This window comes from Scleropages formosus, chromosome 23 (assembly GCF_900964775.1).
Source record: "Scleropages formosus chromosome 23, fSclFor1.1, whole genome shotgun sequence".
Taxonomy (NCBI): domain Eukaryota; kingdom Metazoa; phylum Chordata; class Actinopteri; order Osteoglossiformes; family Osteoglossidae; genus Scleropages; species Scleropages formosus.
In genome coordinates this window covers 9311260-9331461 of record NC_041828.1, presented here as the reverse complement: position 1 = coordinate 9331461, position 20202 = coordinate 9311260, and the positions used below count along the sequence as shown (strand labels likewise).

The 20202-nt window shown below is 42.9% G+C and overlaps 2 protein-coding genes and 1 long non-coding RNA gene across 6 annotated transcripts in view; all 3 read right to left on the bottom strand.

Moving 5' to 3' along the window:
• Positions 1 to 473: 473 nt before the first annotated feature.
• gstr (glutathione S-transferase rho) lies at positions 474 to 3647 on the bottom strand. Its single transcript, XM_018750319.2, has 6 exons — positions 3373 to 3647; positions 3023 to 3088; positions 2249 to 2354; positions 1320 to 1438; positions 1127 to 1215; positions 474 to 956 (listed from the first exon to the last, which is right to left on the bottom strand). The coding sequence occupies exons 1-6, from the start codon at positions 3538 to 3540 to the stop codon at positions 824 to 826; spliced, it is 681 nt and encodes a 226-aa protein (XP_018605835.1). The 5' UTR covers positions 3541 to 3647; the 3' UTR covers positions 474 to 823.
• Positions 3648 to 5022: 1375 nt separating this feature from the next.
• LOC108933376 (uncharacterized) lies at positions 5023 to 5485 on the bottom strand. Its single transcript, XR_001966059.2, has 3 exons — positions 5411 to 5485; positions 5273 to 5322; positions 5023 to 5141 (listed from the first exon to the last, which is right to left on the bottom strand). It is a non-coding gene; the product is annotated as an uncharacterized LOC108933376 (long non-coding RNA).
• A 2855-nt stretch (positions 5486 to 8340) lies between these two features.
• Positions 8341 to 20202, bottom strand: part of fhod3a (formin homology 2 domain containing 3a) — a 98606-nt gene continuing 86744 nt past the window's right edge. For 3 of the 4 annotated variants that reach the window (XM_029248231.1, XM_029248232.1, XM_018750449.2), the window contains 8 exons: positions 18743 to 18862; positions 18331 to 18492; positions 17786 to 17976; positions 17307 to 17499; positions 15107 to 15130; positions 13224 to 13395; positions 12658 to 12819; positions 8341 to 11095 (listed from right to left, as the gene is read on the bottom strand). In XM_029248231.1, the coding sequence (XP_029104064.1) occupies positions 11013 to 11095; positions 12658 to 12819; positions 13224 to 13395; positions 15107 to 15130; positions 17307 to 17499; positions 17786 to 17976; positions 18331 to 18492; positions 18743 to 18862 (1107 nt within the window). In that variant the 3' untranslated portion in view covers positions 8341 to 11012. The remainder of the gene's footprint in view (positions 11096 to 12657; positions 12820 to 13223; positions 13396 to 15106; positions 15131 to 17306; positions 17500 to 17785; positions 17977 to 18330; positions 18493 to 18742; positions 18863 to 20202) is intronic. The other variant, XM_018750450.2, reaches the window with a different exon arrangement.

Sequence of the window (20202 nt, the reverse complement as noted above, 5' to 3'; positions counted from 1 at the left end):
AATCGGGTATTTTAAAGGACTTTTGCTTACTTCAGCACAATGTTGCAACAGTGAAACATGCTGAAGCATACAAAAGCTTTATTTTTAATAGCCATTTGTAAACTGAACAAACAAATCAGCCAAATTTTGACTAGAGGAGCATTAATGGTTGCCTTAATTTATTAGTTTTACTGAATTTTTTGTAAAGGTTTGAATGATGCTACATATATTTGCCATAAAAGGCAAGCCAAAATTTACAATTAGTCACATGCAGGAAAATATCAAACACTGCATCTTTTAGAGAAGGATGCATCTAAACATAAGATAAGTATAAGGGTTGGGGGATCATATGTACCAACATCAGAAATTCTGATCAAAACAAATAATGTGAGCTGTACAGCAAAAATTGTGCAATGAAAGAAGGTAAACTGGACAATTAAGTAGGTATTTATTCTATAATATTTCAATAAATCAAGCCAGGACTGTAGGAATTCATTCTTTAGGTATTTATTGTAAAGTAGCAAAACAAATATAATGTAGCCAAAGTACTAGTTTAGTTACTAGTTTCTACTGAAAAACTAGCTGAATTTTACACTTTCCTGCATTTTCCAATGAAGCAAAAAGTTGACATTTAGTGCAAACAGCAATATTTTATCATATTTGTAGTAGGGCACTAGTACAGTGAATGGAATTTAATTTCAGTCATCATGAATCTAACTTTAAACATCAGCTTGGCCTTACTTTTAGAAATTATATCCTAAAACAGGCCAACAGAAAGATACGAAGACAAAAAGGAGAGAAAGGCAGCTGGTGATATTAATATTTATGCTTGCAGCAGTGAAGCTCAGACATCTTTAAGGACATCCATGCCCTGGGGGTTCTCCAACCAGTGAGGTGGCCAGGTGGCCTTGATACTAGGACGGTCCTTCAGCTGGTTATAGTACCCTGCAAGCTTGGGATACTTTTCCTGGGACAGCCTATATACAGAAGTATATTAGTATAGCGCCATCAAATCATTATTAATGAAAGGATTACATTTCACTTAGTCAAAATATGGTATGTTTTTTTTTTCCCCCCCAGTTTACTCTTTTGATAGGCACCCTTTTCACTTTGGAGTGCTGGCCTCATTACCAGTGGTAGTACTCACCCAAAACGGAAACCATAAGCAACGGATGGGAAGCAGATAACGTCAGCTAAGGTGAAATTTTTTCCTGCAATGTATGGGCCCACCTCTGGCTGCAAAGAGGCAAAAAAAAAAAAAAAAAAGGCTTACAATACAGCCACCAGTATCTACATTTGTGTTAATATGACAGCTGCGGTCTGTCAGCCAGAGTGCTCACCTTGCTCAGGTACCCCTCCCACAGCTTCAGCTCAGTGGCCAGGGCCTCTTTGTTCCTCTTTATGGCCGAGTCATGCCTTTCCTCCTCAGGAACACGCCAGGAGTAGTAGATGACATCACCTGTGTGCCAGCATATGGATGACACACCTCCCCATGTAATTTTTCACTCTATTACTGCAGTTCTCAGAATCCACTTTAGTCTCGCTGCCATAGTAACAAAGACATTGTCATTGACACCGTTTTGTTTGTGCAGTATTCTTATTGTCCTTGCCTATAGTCTGTGGAGAAGCATTCAGGAAGATTTATGATACATGTACATGGTACTTGTATCTACGACAATAAACTTGAAACGAAGATAACTCAACATGTGACACAGGGTTCAAAGTGTAAAAAAGGCCTACGCTCATTGAAGGCAAGAAGCAACACCTCATTCTCAGATCAGTCTTATTTAAGGGACTTAAGTATTCCTCATATCCATTTCACCTTGAGAAGCTGAATATTTGATACAAGCCATCAGGAATGTAAAGTTGTAGAAGTTACAACAGTGGCTCTGAAAAATCATCATTCCATATATTTGCCAATTAATGTGACATTTTGTTAGTGGAATAGAATCAAATACATATAATGACTAGGGGGCCCTGAGGAAAGAAAAATGAACTGCCAAGTTACTGTGTTCCCTTTATTTAGAGGGAGTGTATGCTGTCTGGGGACAGAGGAGAATGACTCAGCAAAACACTGCTTATTAGCACAAAGGCAAGTCCGCTGGGTTTTGCAGGGTAAAGGTTGATATGCAATCTGCATTCTGGGAGGTACTTAAAGGCCCAACCTTAACACAGCTGTCAGCATGACAAGGATTTTTTTTTTTTTTTTTAAATAAAAACAGGGCAAATACAAACTAACTGACAGTGGGTGAAGAAAAGTGAGCCATACCCAGCTTCTGCTGCAGGGTCTGGCCTTCAAACATTCGCTGGAGCACTAGAGCCTGTTCTTCAGCACAGTCAGGAAGCAGCTGCTGTCCTTGGGATTTGAACTGGTTCTGCAGAACAGAGGGTGGGGGTGCATAACATCTACAATAAGATGAGTGTGTGAGAGTGAGTGTGTTACACTGGGTCACTCATCCATATATCAGTGTAAGTAGTGTATCTAGCAGTGCAAGTCACCACGGTGAATAAGGTGTGGACTGGTGACTACCTAGAGTTCATTAGAAGTCACTTTGGAGAAAAGCATCTACTAAGTAAAAAAAAAGTAAAGAAAAAAATGAAAGATACCTATATGAAAAGTGCACATCCTTACTGAGTCAGTGTGCGCGCAGCAAATGGGAACCGAGGACGATGGAAACCCATGGCATGTTAAATAACTGTCACTGAACTTACATGCAGCCATGACGCAGTCATTAATGTATCCTCTTTAAAATTCTGAAAATATTTAGCTGCAGGACTGAGTAACAAGATGTAAAACCACCAAATTCACAGGCGGGAGCCGGAGTGATGCCGTAACGGCACATTTCAGAACGAATCCCCGACGGTCGTTAAGCATGGCTGTAAATTTAAGACTTAAGACCTGTTACATTCATTGTAAGTCGCTTAGTTTTGGGTGGCGAGTCAGCTACATTAATTAAAATGCACTTAACTGTCCGAGACCTGTTTCTCGTGCTGCGTTCGTTCGGCTGCAGGAAATTTAAGGATATTTGGCCGGGTACTTTACCTCCAAGTAGAGACAGGCTCCGTAGGACTCGTTTATGATTTTGTTCCCATGTTTGAACGAGGGCAGCTGAAAAAATCATGGATGGAAACAAGATTGAGGAACATAAGAGCAGACATTCCTCGAGGAGGAGAATTATCCGCGTAACGATCATATGAACCACACGACATCACGCGTCTGTCTTGAAATAATGATCTGGGCGGCCACGCACACACTAATGTCAGCCCTCCTGCTGCTGCTGCTGCAGCTTTCCACTTCACTTGCGCTACACAAATTTGCACACAACAAAGAAGAGAAAGCACGTCCTGCTCAACCCCGCCTGTCCAGAAAAAAAGAAGCCGAGGGTGCGCTACCTGTCCGCGGGGGTTTATGTCCATCACTTCCTTGGACTTGTGCTCCATTTTCTCGAAGGAGAGCAATTTCTGGTTGTAGCCCTGGAGGCTTTTCTCCTCCAGCGCGATCATCACTTTCCAACAAGGAGGGGAGCCCGAGCCCCAGTACAAAGTCATGTCCTTCGCCATTGTCCTGATTTAAAAACCACTGCGGTTTACAGCAAACAAACAAAGATCGGAACGCCGTGCTAATCGCTCGCGGTCAGGTCGCTCGCTGCCTTTTAAATTACAGGCGTTCGCTCTGTGCTCACAGAGGACACGCCCACTGCAGGGGGTGGTCCTCAAAGAACCAATCAGCACTCACTATTCACAGGGCCCGCCCCCGCGGAGTTGTCGGACGTTACGCAAGTCTGCGAAATTGAGGCACTTAAAGTGGTTGAAGCACTTCTTTAAAATTCATAATTTATCTTATGTATATGTTTCTCATCTCTCAAAGGGAAGGACAAGATTGGGCTGTTATTATACTTTCTACCGCAAACAGGGGCGTAATTCAGACATATTTTTTGTACTATTTTTTCATGTTCTCAGCAAGTTCAAGTGCGTACGTGTCGTGTGTGTGTGTGTGTGTGTGTGTGTGTGGTGGGTTCGCTTACTATTTCCAAACGATTGGTATACCCCGTATGGGACAAGCGGTTCAGAAAGTGTGTGCGTGTTTAAAATGAGCCATGTTTAAAATAAAGTAGTAGTATTTTTTTCATTTGCATGATTTAAAAAGGTGTAAATGACCACTTTTTCGAGCTGTAAATACATGAACCTTGGCTTGACCTGCTGAGAAACACGGCGAGGAATTACATTTACAGAGTACTGTATTATACAGTAATAATAAATCAGTCCATCCCCATCTGGTATGATCATCGGCATGTTTTGTTGTGTCACCTACGCTAACACAAAATTGCGGTGTGAAACCGCTTCGATAGTCGTTCTCTGTTTGAAACTCCTGTTTTCCATCGCCTTGAATGATGAAAATCAGCTGGTAGATGAATGTAATGAATAATGTAAATTTAATGTTTTAAACAACATTGACTGTCAGTGTTCCTCCAAGACAAGGAAGGAGTTCAACGAGGCAACGTCAACAAAAGCTTCTCTTGTTGCTATAGCTACGGGCCACATCAGTCGCCCATGAAGGAATCAACAGCTACATACTTACAGCCAAATAATGGTAGCTCTTATAGATTCAGTCATTATGTAAGCATTGCTGGTTTCTGAATTCTTTCTTTAAGCAACATAGAGGTAGATAGACGCTGATGCCCTTGTAGCCTTTACATAATCTCAAATATATACGTATACAATGAGGACTTCCCCTACAAAACTTAAACTTTTATCAACTTCTGTCTTCAGATCTGTGTATTGAAATAAAATGTTAGGATTTGTCCTATAAATGTCACCAGGAACTATGCAGAATGAGTGTCTATGACATTTTAGTTAACCTAAGCCTTAATTATGTATCATTAAACAAAAATACATTTCCAACATCATTTTGTTTTAATTCTTAGACAAAAAAAATCCTAAAAAACATGGAGGCCATGAGAAAGAGGCAGAGACAAAAGGATAGATAGGCAGCTGGTGATGCCCATTTTCATTCCTGTAGCACTGAGGCTCAGACACCTGTAAGGAGGTACGTGGCCTGGGGCTTCTGCAACCAGTGAGGAGGTCAGGAGGTCTTGACACTATGGAACCCCTTAAGCAAGTTGTGGTTCTCACCAAGCTTGGAGTACTTTTTGTGGTACTTCCTGCACATGGAAAGACATTTACATAGGAACACTGAGGCACTGATAGTTTTTATTTGTTAATTAGCTGGCACCATTGTGCAAGGTGACTTAAAATATTAGGTTTATAAAACAAATACCTTATTATTACTTACCCATTTATACAGCAGGGTATCCTTGCTGAAGTAATTTAGCAGTAAGTACCCTGCTCCAGGAATAAGACACGAAGCAGCAACTTTTAGATCAGAACACAAGTGTAACTGGTCCGTTATGTATTGGAATAGAATACGTACTGTATAGGCTATGATTGTGAGTTCTCTAGTAGAAATCTGGAAGGCACTGAATTGTTTTACTCCCGTCAGTTGGTGATCCGGAGCTGTCTGGGGACTGAGAGGAGAATAATTCAGACAAACACTGCTCATTAGCAACCAGACTAAGTGCAAGGTTGCTTAGTGTTGGAGGGTTTGGTTTTGCATTTCAACAATGTCACAGCTTGGGGCTTACTGGGACACTGCTGATACTGGCACTACTCTCTCTTCTTTTAGAAGCAGCGACCTACACTCGGAAGGGGGATTCTTACCAGTGTAATACTAAGGAATCTAAATTAAAGTGGGGTAAATACACAGATGCGCACAAAACTTCTGGTGCAGTGTTTGGCCATCAAACATTCACAGGAGCACCAGAGTCTGTTCTGCTGCACTTTTAGGCAGCAGCTGCTGTCCTTGGAATGTGAACTAATTCTGAGGGATTCAGGCAGAGCCATTAGAGAAACCATGATACACAAGAAAAACCTATAAGTGAAAAAAATTCTTGAAAAACCTGCCAAACATATCTTTAGTAAGACTGAGCAACAAATGAGAACTCCAGCCTACAATAATGGAAATGCACCTTTTCCCACAAGAGCCACTAGATCTACACGTGGTCATGAGTGCATGTATTGAGATACTGACACAAATATCCTTATATTTCTAATAATTTGTTATTCAATGCACAAGTTACAGAACTAAGAAAAAGTTAATAAAATATAATGAAAACTTAAGCCAGTGGAACCAGTAAGCAAAAGGCTGGTTTTGCTATATGAGGGGTTGTGCTGCTCTCCTGCCAGAAGTGCAGTTCCTGAGGGTTGTAACTGTAACAAACTGATAAAAGTTATCTATTCTAAAATATAGTTTTGCACATAGCTTTATTAAAAAACCCAGACATGCCCCATTTTGTATTACATATTTGCTTGGAAGAAGGTTGGGTAATTAATCTCCATGTGCAAGCAAACCCCGTAGGACTCATTTATTATGTGGTTTCCATGTTTGAAAGCTGGTAGCTACAGAGAGGAGATACCTCTGAGAAATATGACTAGATTGTCCTTCAAATAATATTTGGGCCATAACAATAACAATGACAATGACAATAATGACAACAACAACAACAACAATAATAATAATAATAACAATAATAATAATAATAATAATAATAATAATAATAATGTGGATAAATTAAAAAAGAAAACAGATCTGAGAGAATAATTTATAATAATGCAACAGCCTTCATACATTATTCTCTCGGACAGAGACACAGTGTTAAAGGTTGTAAATCCACATAGGTGCTCCTAGAAGTTCTGCTAAGCTCCCTGTAGAAGTTGAGGAAGCTGAGATCTAGTCTACCTGTCCGTTTCAGTTCATGACCATCACTTCTTTCAATCTGTGCTCCTTTCTCTTAAAGGACAGCAATTTTTTTGTTGTAGACCTGGAGATTATTCTCCTTCAGCACCACCCTGACATTCCAACAAGGTGGAGAGCCTGAAAACAAGTACAAAGTTGTGTCCTTCAGCATTGTCTTCAAACAAATGGACTGAATATTTGGAACAGATGAAGTGCTTGCCTGTCTAAGGGTGCTAAGTAGATATTGCTTCTGTATCTTCTGTAAGAGATATTTTATAATCTTTTATAATTTTACAAACTGCTGGCTGAATAACACCATCTAATGGTAACTCAGTTGAAATGCAGCAGTTAAAATATACAGAAAAATATAGAACACGTATTGATTTTTAAACAAAATGCTGATTTGCTTTCTTATTTTCCCCTAATTTTACACTTTAGTTAAATATGGCCAGCTGCAACTCATTTTACTATTTTCTTTGGTCTTTTGAGGACTTGCTAACAATTAAGCTTAACCATTGGCTGTGAGTTTCTCATAATTTTCTCATCAGCCTCTACATGTATAGTGATCTGCCTATCTAGCAAAATGAAGTGGAAAAAATAAACACAGTTTATTTATAAATGAAGCAAGTGCTACATTTCTGTAAGGGAACTCTACTTACGTATTTGTAAAATTTTGAAAAACAACAAAAGCCATACCCTTGCATACATTGAGCATTAATACAACAATCTTCACATTTGTTAGAGCTCATGTTACAACGCTATTAATTTCATCTGAGTGAGCGATGTGAAGACTCCCAAGCCTTCTGAAATTCTCTTTAAAGAAGCTGACTTGCAGCTGACCTGTGAACGCTATGTTTTCTCATTCACTTATGAAATCCATACCGCGCTCCAAAGGGAGTTGTCCCTTGAGTTACAGAAAACCACAGAAGGTGGACCTGACTGGGACATGGCATCATCTACAGTTACATCAACATTCAAAGTCACTGGTGTGTCTCCTTTCTGAAGTACTGATCATAATCAGGAGATGATGAAATTAAAGTAGCACCACGTGAAGTTTCTAGAAAGCCTCATAATCACTTTACAGTGAGGCAGCCCTGGTGAAGAAAATAATACATTTGGCAACAATAACCAGATATCATAACTGTGACAGTCATAACAGTTGTAAATCATGTTCAAGTTATACATAAACTTGTATAATACAGAATGAATAAGTATGGTATTCTTGAGGGGGCATAGTGGTGCAGCGGGTTTGGCCAGGTCCTGCTCTCTGGCGGGTCTGGGGTTCGAGTTCTGCTTGGGGTGCCTTGTGATGGACTGGCGTCCCATCCTGGGTGTGTCCCCTCCCCCTCCAGCCTTACCCCGTATGTTGCCAGGTTAGGCTCTGGCTCGCCGCGACCCCGCTTCGGACAAGTGGTTTCAGACTGTGTGTGTGCCGTTATCCTTTATTTTACTTATTGCTAAAAGGAGAAAGTTCATATCACCTGGCTGCATGTACAAAAACGAGAAACAAGGAAAAATTGTATGTAAGAACTTTAATTGCAAGATGTTTGTACATACTGTTTGTCTGTGATAGGAACCGAAGCAAAAAGAATAGTGACGACGTGCTAAAATGAACACATGTAAAGTTTGTGCATGGACCTGACATGGTTCACCAAGGAGCTCTCTGCGTCCACAAAAATTTGTCAAGGAACCAAAGATCCCCTCCTCTGTGTCACCTGACTGCAAGGTGGGTATGGATGATTTACATCAGTCTAAAAGAGGCCTTCAAGTCCATACAAAGGAACATAACAAAAGTAACCAAAACAAAACATTTTCTCAATGAAATAAGCAACACACATTAGGCTATATAGAGTTCATGCTTGGCTTATTTTTAAATTATAGTTCACAGAATAACACTGCTACTTCAAGGTATTATACACTATTCTACACAAATTACAAATACAGAAAAAAAAAAAAAAAAACAATCGAAAGACCCCTAAACGGAGTATGACTTATTTTACAGCATCTGTCCTTCTGCTGTGTCTTCAAAACATTTCTGGTACATCTTTACATTTTACATCCAGTTAATTTCAGTTACACCTTTACATTTTTCTTTTTACAAATTCTCAAAATAACATCTGAAACAATGTATCTGAAGACAGTGCCTTTCATTTTTAGTGTTATTACTGCTGAATATTTTACTTTATGTAGAAATCTCATGCTACAAATCGCGAGTAAGGTGCGGAACAGTACACATTACAGCATCGTTTCCTAATTTTCCGTGAACTGTGTTCTCTAGGAAAAGTACAAACAAGCTGAATAAACAGGTTTTGTGTGCTGAATTAACCACGAGTGACTCACACATTCATTCCACGTGCAGTCAAGAGTGACTTCTTACAATAAATTATGTAATAAAGTATAACAAAACAATTTATGTTATAAAGTGAAACTCTTATCTGAGCTGTTGTAACAGAGGGACAATATAAATGAGTAGATCTTCAGTAAAAAAAGTTAAGAAACCGACGGATGATTTTCTCACTCAGTCTCACTCATGGAAGACAGTATGATTATAGTATAAGCTTAGAAAATGGAAGCGCTCCAGCCACTTAAAGCCTTTACAAGAGAGGCAATGACGTGTACTCAAACATCTCTCAACACTCTGCACAATAAATAGTCACTTATTTAGTCACTTGTCTGAAAGGCACATGTCCAACTGAAGCCCTTCGAAGCTCATTAGTTAGACATAGAAAAAATTATTTTGAAAGTTCTGCTGCTGCTGAAAAGTTCTGCTCATTTAAATACAATTTCCCAATTTCTCAGTTCTGAGAATAATGCCAACGTTTCGCTGTTGTTCGCTAACGTCTCTTTTCCTGCTTCAAGTCACACACTTTATGATTCAATGACGAAACTACGAATTTCCTAACATGGTTTGTTTCTGACATTGAATCAAACCTGCAGACTCATGCATCCCGCAGCTACGGCTCTGCTAGCTGCTGGTCGCTGATATCACAGGAGCACAAACCGCCAGTAACATTTGTGTGATGCACAACGTTTCCTTACCCTCTGTACCTCTGTTGTTGTTCAGCATGGTGCTGGGGCCCAACATGCAGAGTATAAATGTGATTCACTCTGAATTTCACAGTGTTGCCCTATCCAATTTGAAGATCACAGTGTTGTTGTTGGTTTTTTGCCCTCGGGGTGATTGTTCCGTGTGAAGTTTCACTCTAGTACGATGGCTCTGCGTGCGTTTGGTCCTGACCCTCTCGGTTCTCGGTAAGAACAACACCAGCCTACGAAGTGACGTACCGAAATCATACGACACCCCTTCACCCACTCTGCGGAACACTTGTGCTTGATCAGATTTAACATTTCCATCCTGTACAAAATGCCACTAGCACTAAATACAAATTTAAATAAATGCACAGTTATAATCATTGATTTAATATTTTCCCTATGTGCTGGTGCAAAATTACACATTAAATCGATAAGGCTTTTTTGGCATTTTACCCCATCTTTTAAGCAATTTCATCACAGCCAATTACACAATGTTTGTTTCCCTGCCTGAAAGCATGTAACACTCACTCCAACTTGGAGGCGGGGGTCTGAAGCTCCATGGAGGAGGCCGCCCACTGCACAAGCTGCAGGTTTCATCTGGCCGTACAACATGCTCAGAGCAAAGCCCTCTTCGCTTGTCTTCTACCTGTTGGCCTGTATGTGCCCCGCCATGAACACGTCACCGTAGGTGGGAACTCAGGCCGCTATGCCACAGATATCTACTGTGGCAGGGTTGGGAGTCAGCTGAATGTGGATCAAGGTGTAGGAGGCATCACAACTGATCACAGTTTACTGATGCGGCACTGGGGAGCCTGTGGTAAGACATTTTTGCTCTGTCCCAGTTGGAACACCTCTCTTTTTTCTTTCTCTGAACTAACAACTCACGTTTTATTATTTCTGTCTCTTTTGACCTTTTAGATATTAGGGTTTTCTCAGTTCCTTATCTTTCCCCAAGTCCCGCTACTCACATGACAGAGCGCTATCTGAACAAACACCCCAAGTTGCTGCAATGCACTGACACACAGCAGAAAAAAAGCAAGACTATAACACCAGTATTAATCGAAAGAGGAGGAAGCAACGGAGACCAGTAAGAGGTGTGATGTGGCGATGGCAAGGTGAGGTGCTGAGGATGGTCGAGGGGTGCAGCAAAGGGGAAGGATCCTTCAGGCCAGTATTGTCCACTGGGGGCCCCGACTTCAGTACCTCATCAAACCTGCATCTCTGGCCCTCCCACCAGTCCCAGGGCATGGGCCTCCTCTGGAGTCAGGCCACTCTTCAGGGTCCTTCTCACTGTGAACAGAGAAGCAGAGAAGCAGGCCAGCCATATTACTACAGCAATAATCCCCATATATCAATAGAGAGAGCAGAAATAACCTGCTTCTGTACTTTCTTACGAACATACCTTCTATTTTATTAGAGCTCAGGGTCAGGCCTGTTGTAACTTTAGAAGAAGACACAAAGGAATCAAACTCCTCGTAGTAACGGCTTCAGGAATACATTTAGAGGAAACGGCCTGGTGTTTGAACTTACAGCTTCAGCAGTCGAGAGAAGGCCACGCCAGCCGTATTACGGCAGCTTCAGCAGTAGGACAAAGGAAAAACACAGGGTATGTGTGGAAGGCTCTGGAAAGTTCATCCTGGGTGAAACCCTTGTCAGCTTAGGAAAACATTTTCTTTGAAGAAGCCTTACTTGTTCTGTATAATTGGTCTTGCACCCGGCTTATCTTTGGGGGCAGCGGTGCCAAGACGCACCTGGGATCAACTCCAAGGCCAGCCCTAAATCACTCCTCTATCTATTTTTATTTGGACTGATACTGTATCTCCTAGTTCTCATGATTTATTGAAGTTTTTTTTCTTTTGTCTTACACCTGATTGGTTCATGAGCCCTAACCATAAGGTGGACATGGGCTTCTCTGGATATAAATATCTGTCCTCTTCAGGGGTATCTCAAAGAACTTTTTGACTTAATTTTCGGGGGACCCCAAGCAGGACTCGAGCCCCAGACCCATCAGAGAGCAGGACCCGGCCAAACCTGCTGCACCACCGCGCCCCCCCCAAGTAGTGATAAAGTCACAGACGATTTACTGGATTTACTGGTACCATAGTTACCCCAGAACAAAAGAATACAATGCAGACCTGTTTGTTTCACATGATGTGGAGATACCTGTTAGTCTTTAAAGGCAGAACTTTTCTCTTAGAGGAGCCCCAATCCATGTAATACTGTGCAGTCTCTTTCCAGAGAGCATCACTGCCCCCTACTGTCCACTGTAGTGAACTACTGCACTCAACAGAAAGTGAGACAGAGCCTCTGCAGAAGGTTCAAAGATACTGCTGTTTCACACTGCCGCAAGTTGAGGACTGAAAAGAGTAATGAGAGACACTGACACATATGGATGAGCTGAAGTTTTTGCACTTAGCTCATGGTGCTTCGTGGTCCTGTCAAGACAGAGCTGATCACTATTCTGGTAGTCAAACTTAACGTTCCTACTTGTTTTGTTTCTGAAAATGTCACCAGGCAAAACAAGTCCAACAGGGACACTTAACACATCGAAAGATCATTGAAAGAACCCATTTGGCCTTCAGGAATTACACACTCAACTTAAAGTCTGCATGCAGGATCCAGTGACTCTTAGGAGTGCTGTTTCTCAAATACGGGCTTTAAGTGGGGACCAGCAGAGCTACACCAGGTATATGCTATACTTTTTTACATACATACTAGAGTCTTAGGCCTGACCAAGATGATTGTGACACACTGCAACCAGTGTGAACTAGGTATATGTTACACACTGGGCACACCGTTGACTCAGACAAGCCTGCAAGGTTGTGTTACATGTGTGCTACAGCGTCACTCACATGATTTTCGGTTGGCGCGCGACCTCTTCCTCTCCCGTGGTTGCGCGCGCTGGCTCGGCCCTTGCGTGGCTGATTTCACAATGCGCTCCATGATCTCGTCAGCGGCATCGTCCGTGGCGTTGGGAGATTCGTCGTTTGCGTTGGCCCACGCGCTCAAGCGGCCTATGAAAGCACGAGCGTGTTCGGGGGGAGAGGGATGGTGTTAAATAACACACACTTATTAGCGTCACATGGAATAAATGAAATCGGTGGGGTAGCGTGCAGGGCACAGGACACGGATAGGTACCATTTTGCATCGATTAACCTGCAGTTCAGCTGTAAGATGAAGGTAAATGGAAGGCACCTGATGTAATGCTCAACAGATGTTTCCCAGCTAAATATGGACTTCAAAGGACATCATGTGAACAAGAGCTCCTGTAGGCCAAAATTCAGTGCATACTTTAAAGTTTTCAGCTGCGGAACTGGTATTTTGGTACCAGTGCACTACTAGCGTTGCCTATTTGGTGGAGTGCTGTCTGATGCCAGGGCGTGGTAAAGTGTGCCGGAAAAAGGGAATGCGCCCTCACCACGACTGGCTCGCGTGCGCACACGCAGCCCGGGCATGGCGGAGGCCTCGCTGTCGCGGCCCGTTTTCAGTACCGCCGTCATGTGCTCGTGCTCGGCGGCGTCCTCGGCGTGATGGAGTCCCTGCGGCTCGCTCTCCTGCCCGGCTGCCGCTGTGTTGCCCAGCTTCCCGCTCTGCACAGAAGGGAAGAGGGAGGGACAAAGACACAGGCCTGAGCATTAGCCTTCGCAGACACTCTCTCGCTGATTTATTTCCCGTCGCGGTATCGAAATCAGTATAAGTGATTAGTATAAGCCTGTGACTTAAGGATCAATTATATGTGTCGCACTTCGAAGTGACCACCTTGTCTCCTGCTGCAACGACAAGAGGAATTCAGAACGGACTCAGCTTGAAATTCCACCTTTGTAGTGTGAGGTCATTCACTTTCTGTTGTTCAAATAATGATAATCATTATGCCAGCATTTTATATTAGACCCATTTATAAACACGAGTGTTCTACTGTATCAATTCCGGGTAAATACCTTGATTAAAGGTATTACAGGTGTAGTGTGGAGTGGAGCTTGAACTATCAAACTTCAGGATAGCAGCCCATGTTTTTAACTACATGCCCCATGCATGACTGATTTTTTCAGATACTGTAACATCTAATACGTAGTGGCAACAGATAGATAAAAATTTCATTGAGAGAAATCGCACAATGCGCAACTGCACAAGGAGATATAATCTAAAAGCCGCATCGCGTTAAAGATAATCGCGGACCCACCCTGAACAAACAACGTAACGGAGCTATCCAGCCATTTATGCATGCGTTTCTAGTAATATTTACATGCTCATGTATACTGCACAGGAGCTGGTTGCATTTTACACATGCATTATTCACCATCCTTCACAAACACTGGTGGGTTTCTCCTGTGATCTGCCGCACGTGAGCTGTTGCTGTGTCGGTCCGCTGAGGTAGGTCACCTGTCAGAATCTGCGGTAATAGGGGTCACGTGGTACTCTGTGGTATTCTGTGACAAAACAATGACCTCTGAATGGAATTTGCACCTCCAATAGCCCACTGCCCCACATGCAGTACAGCCAAGTGAAATCTTATTCTTTACCTAGTTGCTGTCCCAGCCAGAAAACTATTATTAGATCTGCCTCCTGGAGAGCGTTCCAGTGCTACCTAACAGGATCCAATTACCCCCTCCAAAGCCGGGCCCTAATGAGAATCACCTGGTCAAACAATGGGGGCAGTGTCTATTTACCTGCCACCTTCAGAGGATAATAATGTTATTCCTGGAGGGAGGAAGAGAGAGCACAGCTATTCCAGACTGAGGAAACCTATTCCGACTCCATGACACTTCCTGGGATATGCCTATAGGCACGGATAATTTTCCACCTATACGGATTTTGCTTCCAGACTCATAAGCGCTGAAGCACTGAAGTAGGCAAACAAATAAGAAAGAGGATAGCTTTGAAAGAACTTGAAAAGAAAGGCCAAGGCTTTTATTGAATCGACTTCCTTTTCTGTGGGGTTCTGACAGGCGGTCAACCTTTGTGACTGTTAGCTTCCTCAGAGTTTCTCAACACACATGAAAACGCCGCGGGGGGAAACCGCCCCCCGGGAGGGACACGTGGTTAGTGCTTGAACTGCGGCTGCGAACAAGGGATCATTCACAGGCAGTCGGGACGAGACTCGATCACTCAATCGGCATGAGCCAAGTGCACAAACAAACAAACAGATGCGGGAAAGGAAAACCCCAGAAGGAAGACAAAGCAGAGCGGAGGAAGGCCAGCAAATCAAAGTCGCTTTGGTGAAGGTTAAATGGAAACCGCAACTAATGCGTGAGGATACACGTGAAGAGACAGACATACAGGCACACACAGACATCCTCATACCTCGCCGTCCTCTTCATCATCAGTCTAGAGAGGATACAGAAGAGACAGGGTGAGAAGCAGGATGGTAGGGCCAGGTACAGAGCAGAAGAAGGAGGAGGATGAAATAGAGATGGAACAGAGAGATGAAACAGTGGAAGAAGCTGGGAGAAAGAGAAGGCATGTGACAATGGAGAAGATAGAGTCTAATTTACATTTAGCTGGCATTTTTCTCCAAAGTGACTTACAGTGATTATGTATTTGCACAGATGGGTAATATCTAGTTTATACATTTATTCCAAATGCCTTGATCAAGGGTGCTACAGCAGGAGGTGGGATTCAAACCCACATCCTTTGAGTACAATGCAGCTGCGCTCATCTCCTCAACAGCTCCTGCAGCTTTACTATGCATTATATACATCACACACATTACATATCTGTCTATATCTGTGCAACGTATTAGAGTAATACATGTCACATAGTAGCATGTGAAGCACTCTGTCCAAGATGAGATTTATTTCGGAAGGGGTTTATTGTTTCTTTTGCAGGGACATCCAAAGGTTTGGATTTTCACACAGGGATTGGATGAGGCTCCTCTTAACCTTAAGTGACTCTAGCCAGGTCAAACACATTGTGAATCGGAGTGCACGCTGAAGACCAGGCCTTTCTGAGATTTGCTTAACGTGTCTGGCGACCTGAACGGCAGGCCTCTCTGGGATCGACTGGAGATGTCTGACAACGTGGACTGCTGTCTTCTCCACAGCCAGCAGAGGATGATCGGAATACTGTCTGAAGAGCTAGATCTTTACAGAGCAAATTGCACATGTCTGGTGCACTGAGCCGGAGGCCATTCTGGCATAAGGTAGCAGTGTCCGCTATAATGAACTGTGAGGGTCTCTGGGATTAAGCTGTAATGTCTGGAACACCTCTCTGAGATCAGATGGAGGTATCAGACATTGCCATTGGTGAGTCGTGACAGTCGCTGCAGTTAGTCCCTGGATGTGACAAGGGCTGCGTGTGCTTTCCAAAAAAGTAATAGTGGCTCTCTTGTTCTGGACCCGAGGCACTGTGGTCTACTGTTAATGCGGGAAAAGTGTGTATGTGTGTTTGCCGAGCTGTGCTGAAATCTCTCACAGTGTGCGAGCCAGATTTGCAGCAAAAGGGTCGGGAAGGTCATTGGTTCAAATGTCTCCGGGGACACTGCTGTTGTTTTTCTTGAGTAAATTTGAATAATAAACTCAACTTGAAACTAATCCAAACGAGCAACCAACCGCAAGTCATGAGAGGAACAGAAAGAGTCTGATCACATTGCTCTCTGATCTCATGCCATCTTAATGTTTCCTCTTCCTTTGTTTATTTGGGATTTTTCTGTAGATTTCCTAGGATATTCCATCCTCTGTAATCTCTGGTCATAAGCGGCTGGACTTTAGCGGTGGTGAGGAAAACACAAGTCGTCAGCCGCACTGATTCTGCTCCCTGCCACACACACTCTGCACACACCTCTGTTATATGAATACATCTGTTCCATGTTACGAGCTATAATTATTAGCAGTTTTGTTGTGTTTAATTTTGAAGAAGACTGGAAATGACTGCAGAGTTTTCTGAATGCCTCTAAAAGACAGCAAAGTTTTACAAGGCAAAATGTCATCTTGATGGCTTCTCTGTTGGCGGCTCCAGAAAGCCTGTGTCTGGAATATAGATTTGCAACAGTGATCAGGGGTATCATCTAAATATGGCTCAGCGTAAGCACAGATTCACATTTTTCTGACTGCGGACTGTCCATCAACAGCACTTGACCTGTCTCTTGCACTCAGAATGCATCTTGCTCTTGCAGGCCATCTCTTAGGTGTCTTATACCAACCATAACCTCTTCAAAAACAAAACAACTGAAAATGTGTCACTCATTATTGGTAACCGCTTGTCCAAGTCAGGGTCATGGTAGTCCAAAGCCTATCCCAGAAGCATAGAGTGCTAGGCTAGACACAGACTGAGCCAGGTTCCATCCCACCTCCAAACAGCCTGGGAACCGTGAGGCAGCAGTGCTACCCAGTGTGATGGGGCACTGCATGTATACTAAAATGCCTCAAATCACATCTGCTCAAGACGTACAAGATATAAAAGACCCGATGCTATAGTAGACAGCGTTGTATGTGATGGTTCTCAAGAAGAGTTCTGTGGTTCTGTGACACCAGTGGATAGTGGCTGTGGGAAAAGGGACACTCACATCTGTGATCATTTTGCCCCGTGTCTTGTTCCTCTCCCGATGGTCTGCACGCTTCTGTTTCTGCTGCAACACACGGTCCCGCGTAGTGCGGTACTCCAGGGCGAATTCACTCATGGTTTTGCTGAAGTGCTGGATGCTAACCTCTCGGACCGCATAGGAAGGGTGTCCCAGAAAGAGCAGGAAGGCATGGAACCTGACACGTAGAGCAACACAAATGCCAGTCATTTCTTTCGCCTTGTTAATTTTTTAGAACATCCTCCTAATGGCATCTTTGGTATTTCAAGCAGGCCTTGAATTTTATATTCATAAAACTTCCCAAGGCAAGGACAGGCAATAGAATAGACAAGCAAATACATGAGATAGTCTCTAACTTTGCCCGACAAAACTAGAAATACCGTGACACTGAAGTAGGAATTGTAATTGTTGCTAACCCTATCACAGCTGCTGAATGAGAAATCTGCTGGCATACAAAACCAAACCTATTGATGATCCTGCGATGTACAATCTTCAAGATGATGATCCTCTCAGCACAGTCTTTCAGGAAATCTGACATTTTCTGCTTCAGCGCTGGCTTCATCTCATGTTTAGCAATGACCTTCAGGTGGTCCCATGAAGCTTTGCACCGTCGCTCCATCTGACAAAGGTTCTCCTGCAGCTGGTCAAAGTCCACCTAAAAAACACAGGAACAGGCGGCAGAGCCATCTCAACTCACAGCTAAGAGAGGCTGTCATCTAGAGAAGATGGAAAATATTTACTGGAAACTATAAGCGACAAGCGCCAGCAAAAGTAAGCATGAGGCAATAAAAATATAAGTGAAAAATAGTGATATTAATTTGATTTACTCTGCTCTGTCTATTTGTTTAAGAAAATTATTGTCGAGTCAGACTACATGTTACATCTGGAGAAAGCAGACCTTGTGCTGCTATAGCTCTCTGCACCTTATGCCAAACATCACCAACTCTGAGATACCAGCTGTCTTATGGGCGTCATACATGCCACTCTCGTGCAGGCCTCGGGAACCTACCTTGGCAGTGCGGGTGATGGCGCCAATTTCAGAGTAGAGGTCTGTGCTGTCAGGAAATTTCTCCACCACAATGGTGCAGGCATGGTGCAGCAGGGACTGCTTGTGGACAGTGTCCTTCACTTCTGGGACCTTCTCCAGGTAGCTTAGCTCAAAGCCCTTTGCCTTCAGAGACAAGCACACCGAGTATAACAAATGCAAGGCATTAAGCTTAATAAAAATAATATCACATACTGTATTTTTCTTGTACATGGAGAGAACAGGAGGAAAATTATGTGCATGAGGTCCTTTGCTGATGTCTTCTTTCTCTTGAAAAGTAGCTGTTCATCATTCTTCAGTGTTGCACACTGATGACCAATATGTGAATTTACAGTGATTGACAGCTCTGTGACCAAGTGGAGGAGGCGTAACTCACAGTGGACCCATTCAAGAAGTTTCCAATGGCAAGCAGTGTGGACAGAATATACCGCAGAGTCTTGTTATTCTCCAGTTGGTCCATTCCTTCCTTCAGGTCCTGCAGTGGTTCGGCTACTTCCTGCAGTGGGAGGAAACGGTCAGTGACGAGAGAGCCGGGCAGCAGGTGCGCCAGCCCGCCTCTTGCTGCACTGCATCTGCACATGCCGCTGGGATTAGAAAAACGTGGTTCTAATTTTGTGCCTCTAACTTCTTGAACAAAATATTTTTTGTCGATGACTGTCTCTGCCACCTCAAGAATCCTATTCTGCTCATGAGTTCTTATGTGAAAAGCCCCGACAAGGTGGGCATTTGTGATCCTGGCTATTATCTGAGGAGAAATGCATCGGGAAGCACGATAAACGAGTTTCCACAAGATCTCCGAACATTTAACGGGTGGCTCCACCATAAGTAAGGGAATATGTTTTGAATTTCAAACATTTCTGACAGGGCTTTGAACCCTGACATTCCAAGGGCATTCCTGGAAAAACATCCATCATGGCCAAATAAAATTCATTGTTTTTCGTTTTTGCGTGTAGGATGTTGATGGTAGGGCCTTATTAAATCAGTAATGGATAATTCCACCCACTTGCTAGTCAGCAGCTTGGACCATGACACACTGTATAATCCTGTATGCAGAATGCAATGTTCCATGACGTCAACACCTAGCTAACGTTTATCAAACCTCTGTATGTAAACACGGGGGCTTGGAGCCTTTTCCTGCTCTAAACAAAGTCATAAAAATGTCAACGTTTCATTTTCAGTCATTAATACCTATTTCAATACCATATTCGACAATATGGGAGAAAATTGCCAGGCTGCCTGCACACTGAGGTGGGGTTTATGTTAACTAAGCGTTTTCTGCTTGGCGCTGTCATGTCTACTGTTCTGGGAAGGCTGCCACCTGAAAGCACATCAATGTGGAAAGTGAAGACGGAGCTGACACGTAACTTGAGCATGAAAGGTTGAAAACTCGAGGACTGCAGAATGAAAAGACAAGCAGAACGAGATTGTAGAAGAGGTAATGATTTCTTTTGTGATGGTCAAAAAAAAAAGGAATGATAACTGATGACTTAGTCATCTACCAGCAACATTTTAGGGCAATGGTTGCTCTCTTATTTTTATTTTCCTTTTTTTCCCCAAATATGACAGTGTGTCTCAGTGCAATGAGACTGGCCTGCATAGGGTCACACCTTTTTTGTAATGGGGGAATTCACGTCCAGCCTTCTACACACATAGCAAAATCAGCAGTGTTTTCTACAGCAATGCCAGGGGTCTTTATCTGGAAATTTAGGGACCATATAAACACTCTCAGAGTTGATTCAACACGAGTTTGTACTATATAATTTTGGTAGCTCCACTACAGTAAAAAACACTTAACTTCTCTTTCCCATCCTACCACAATATGCCAGTATAAATAAG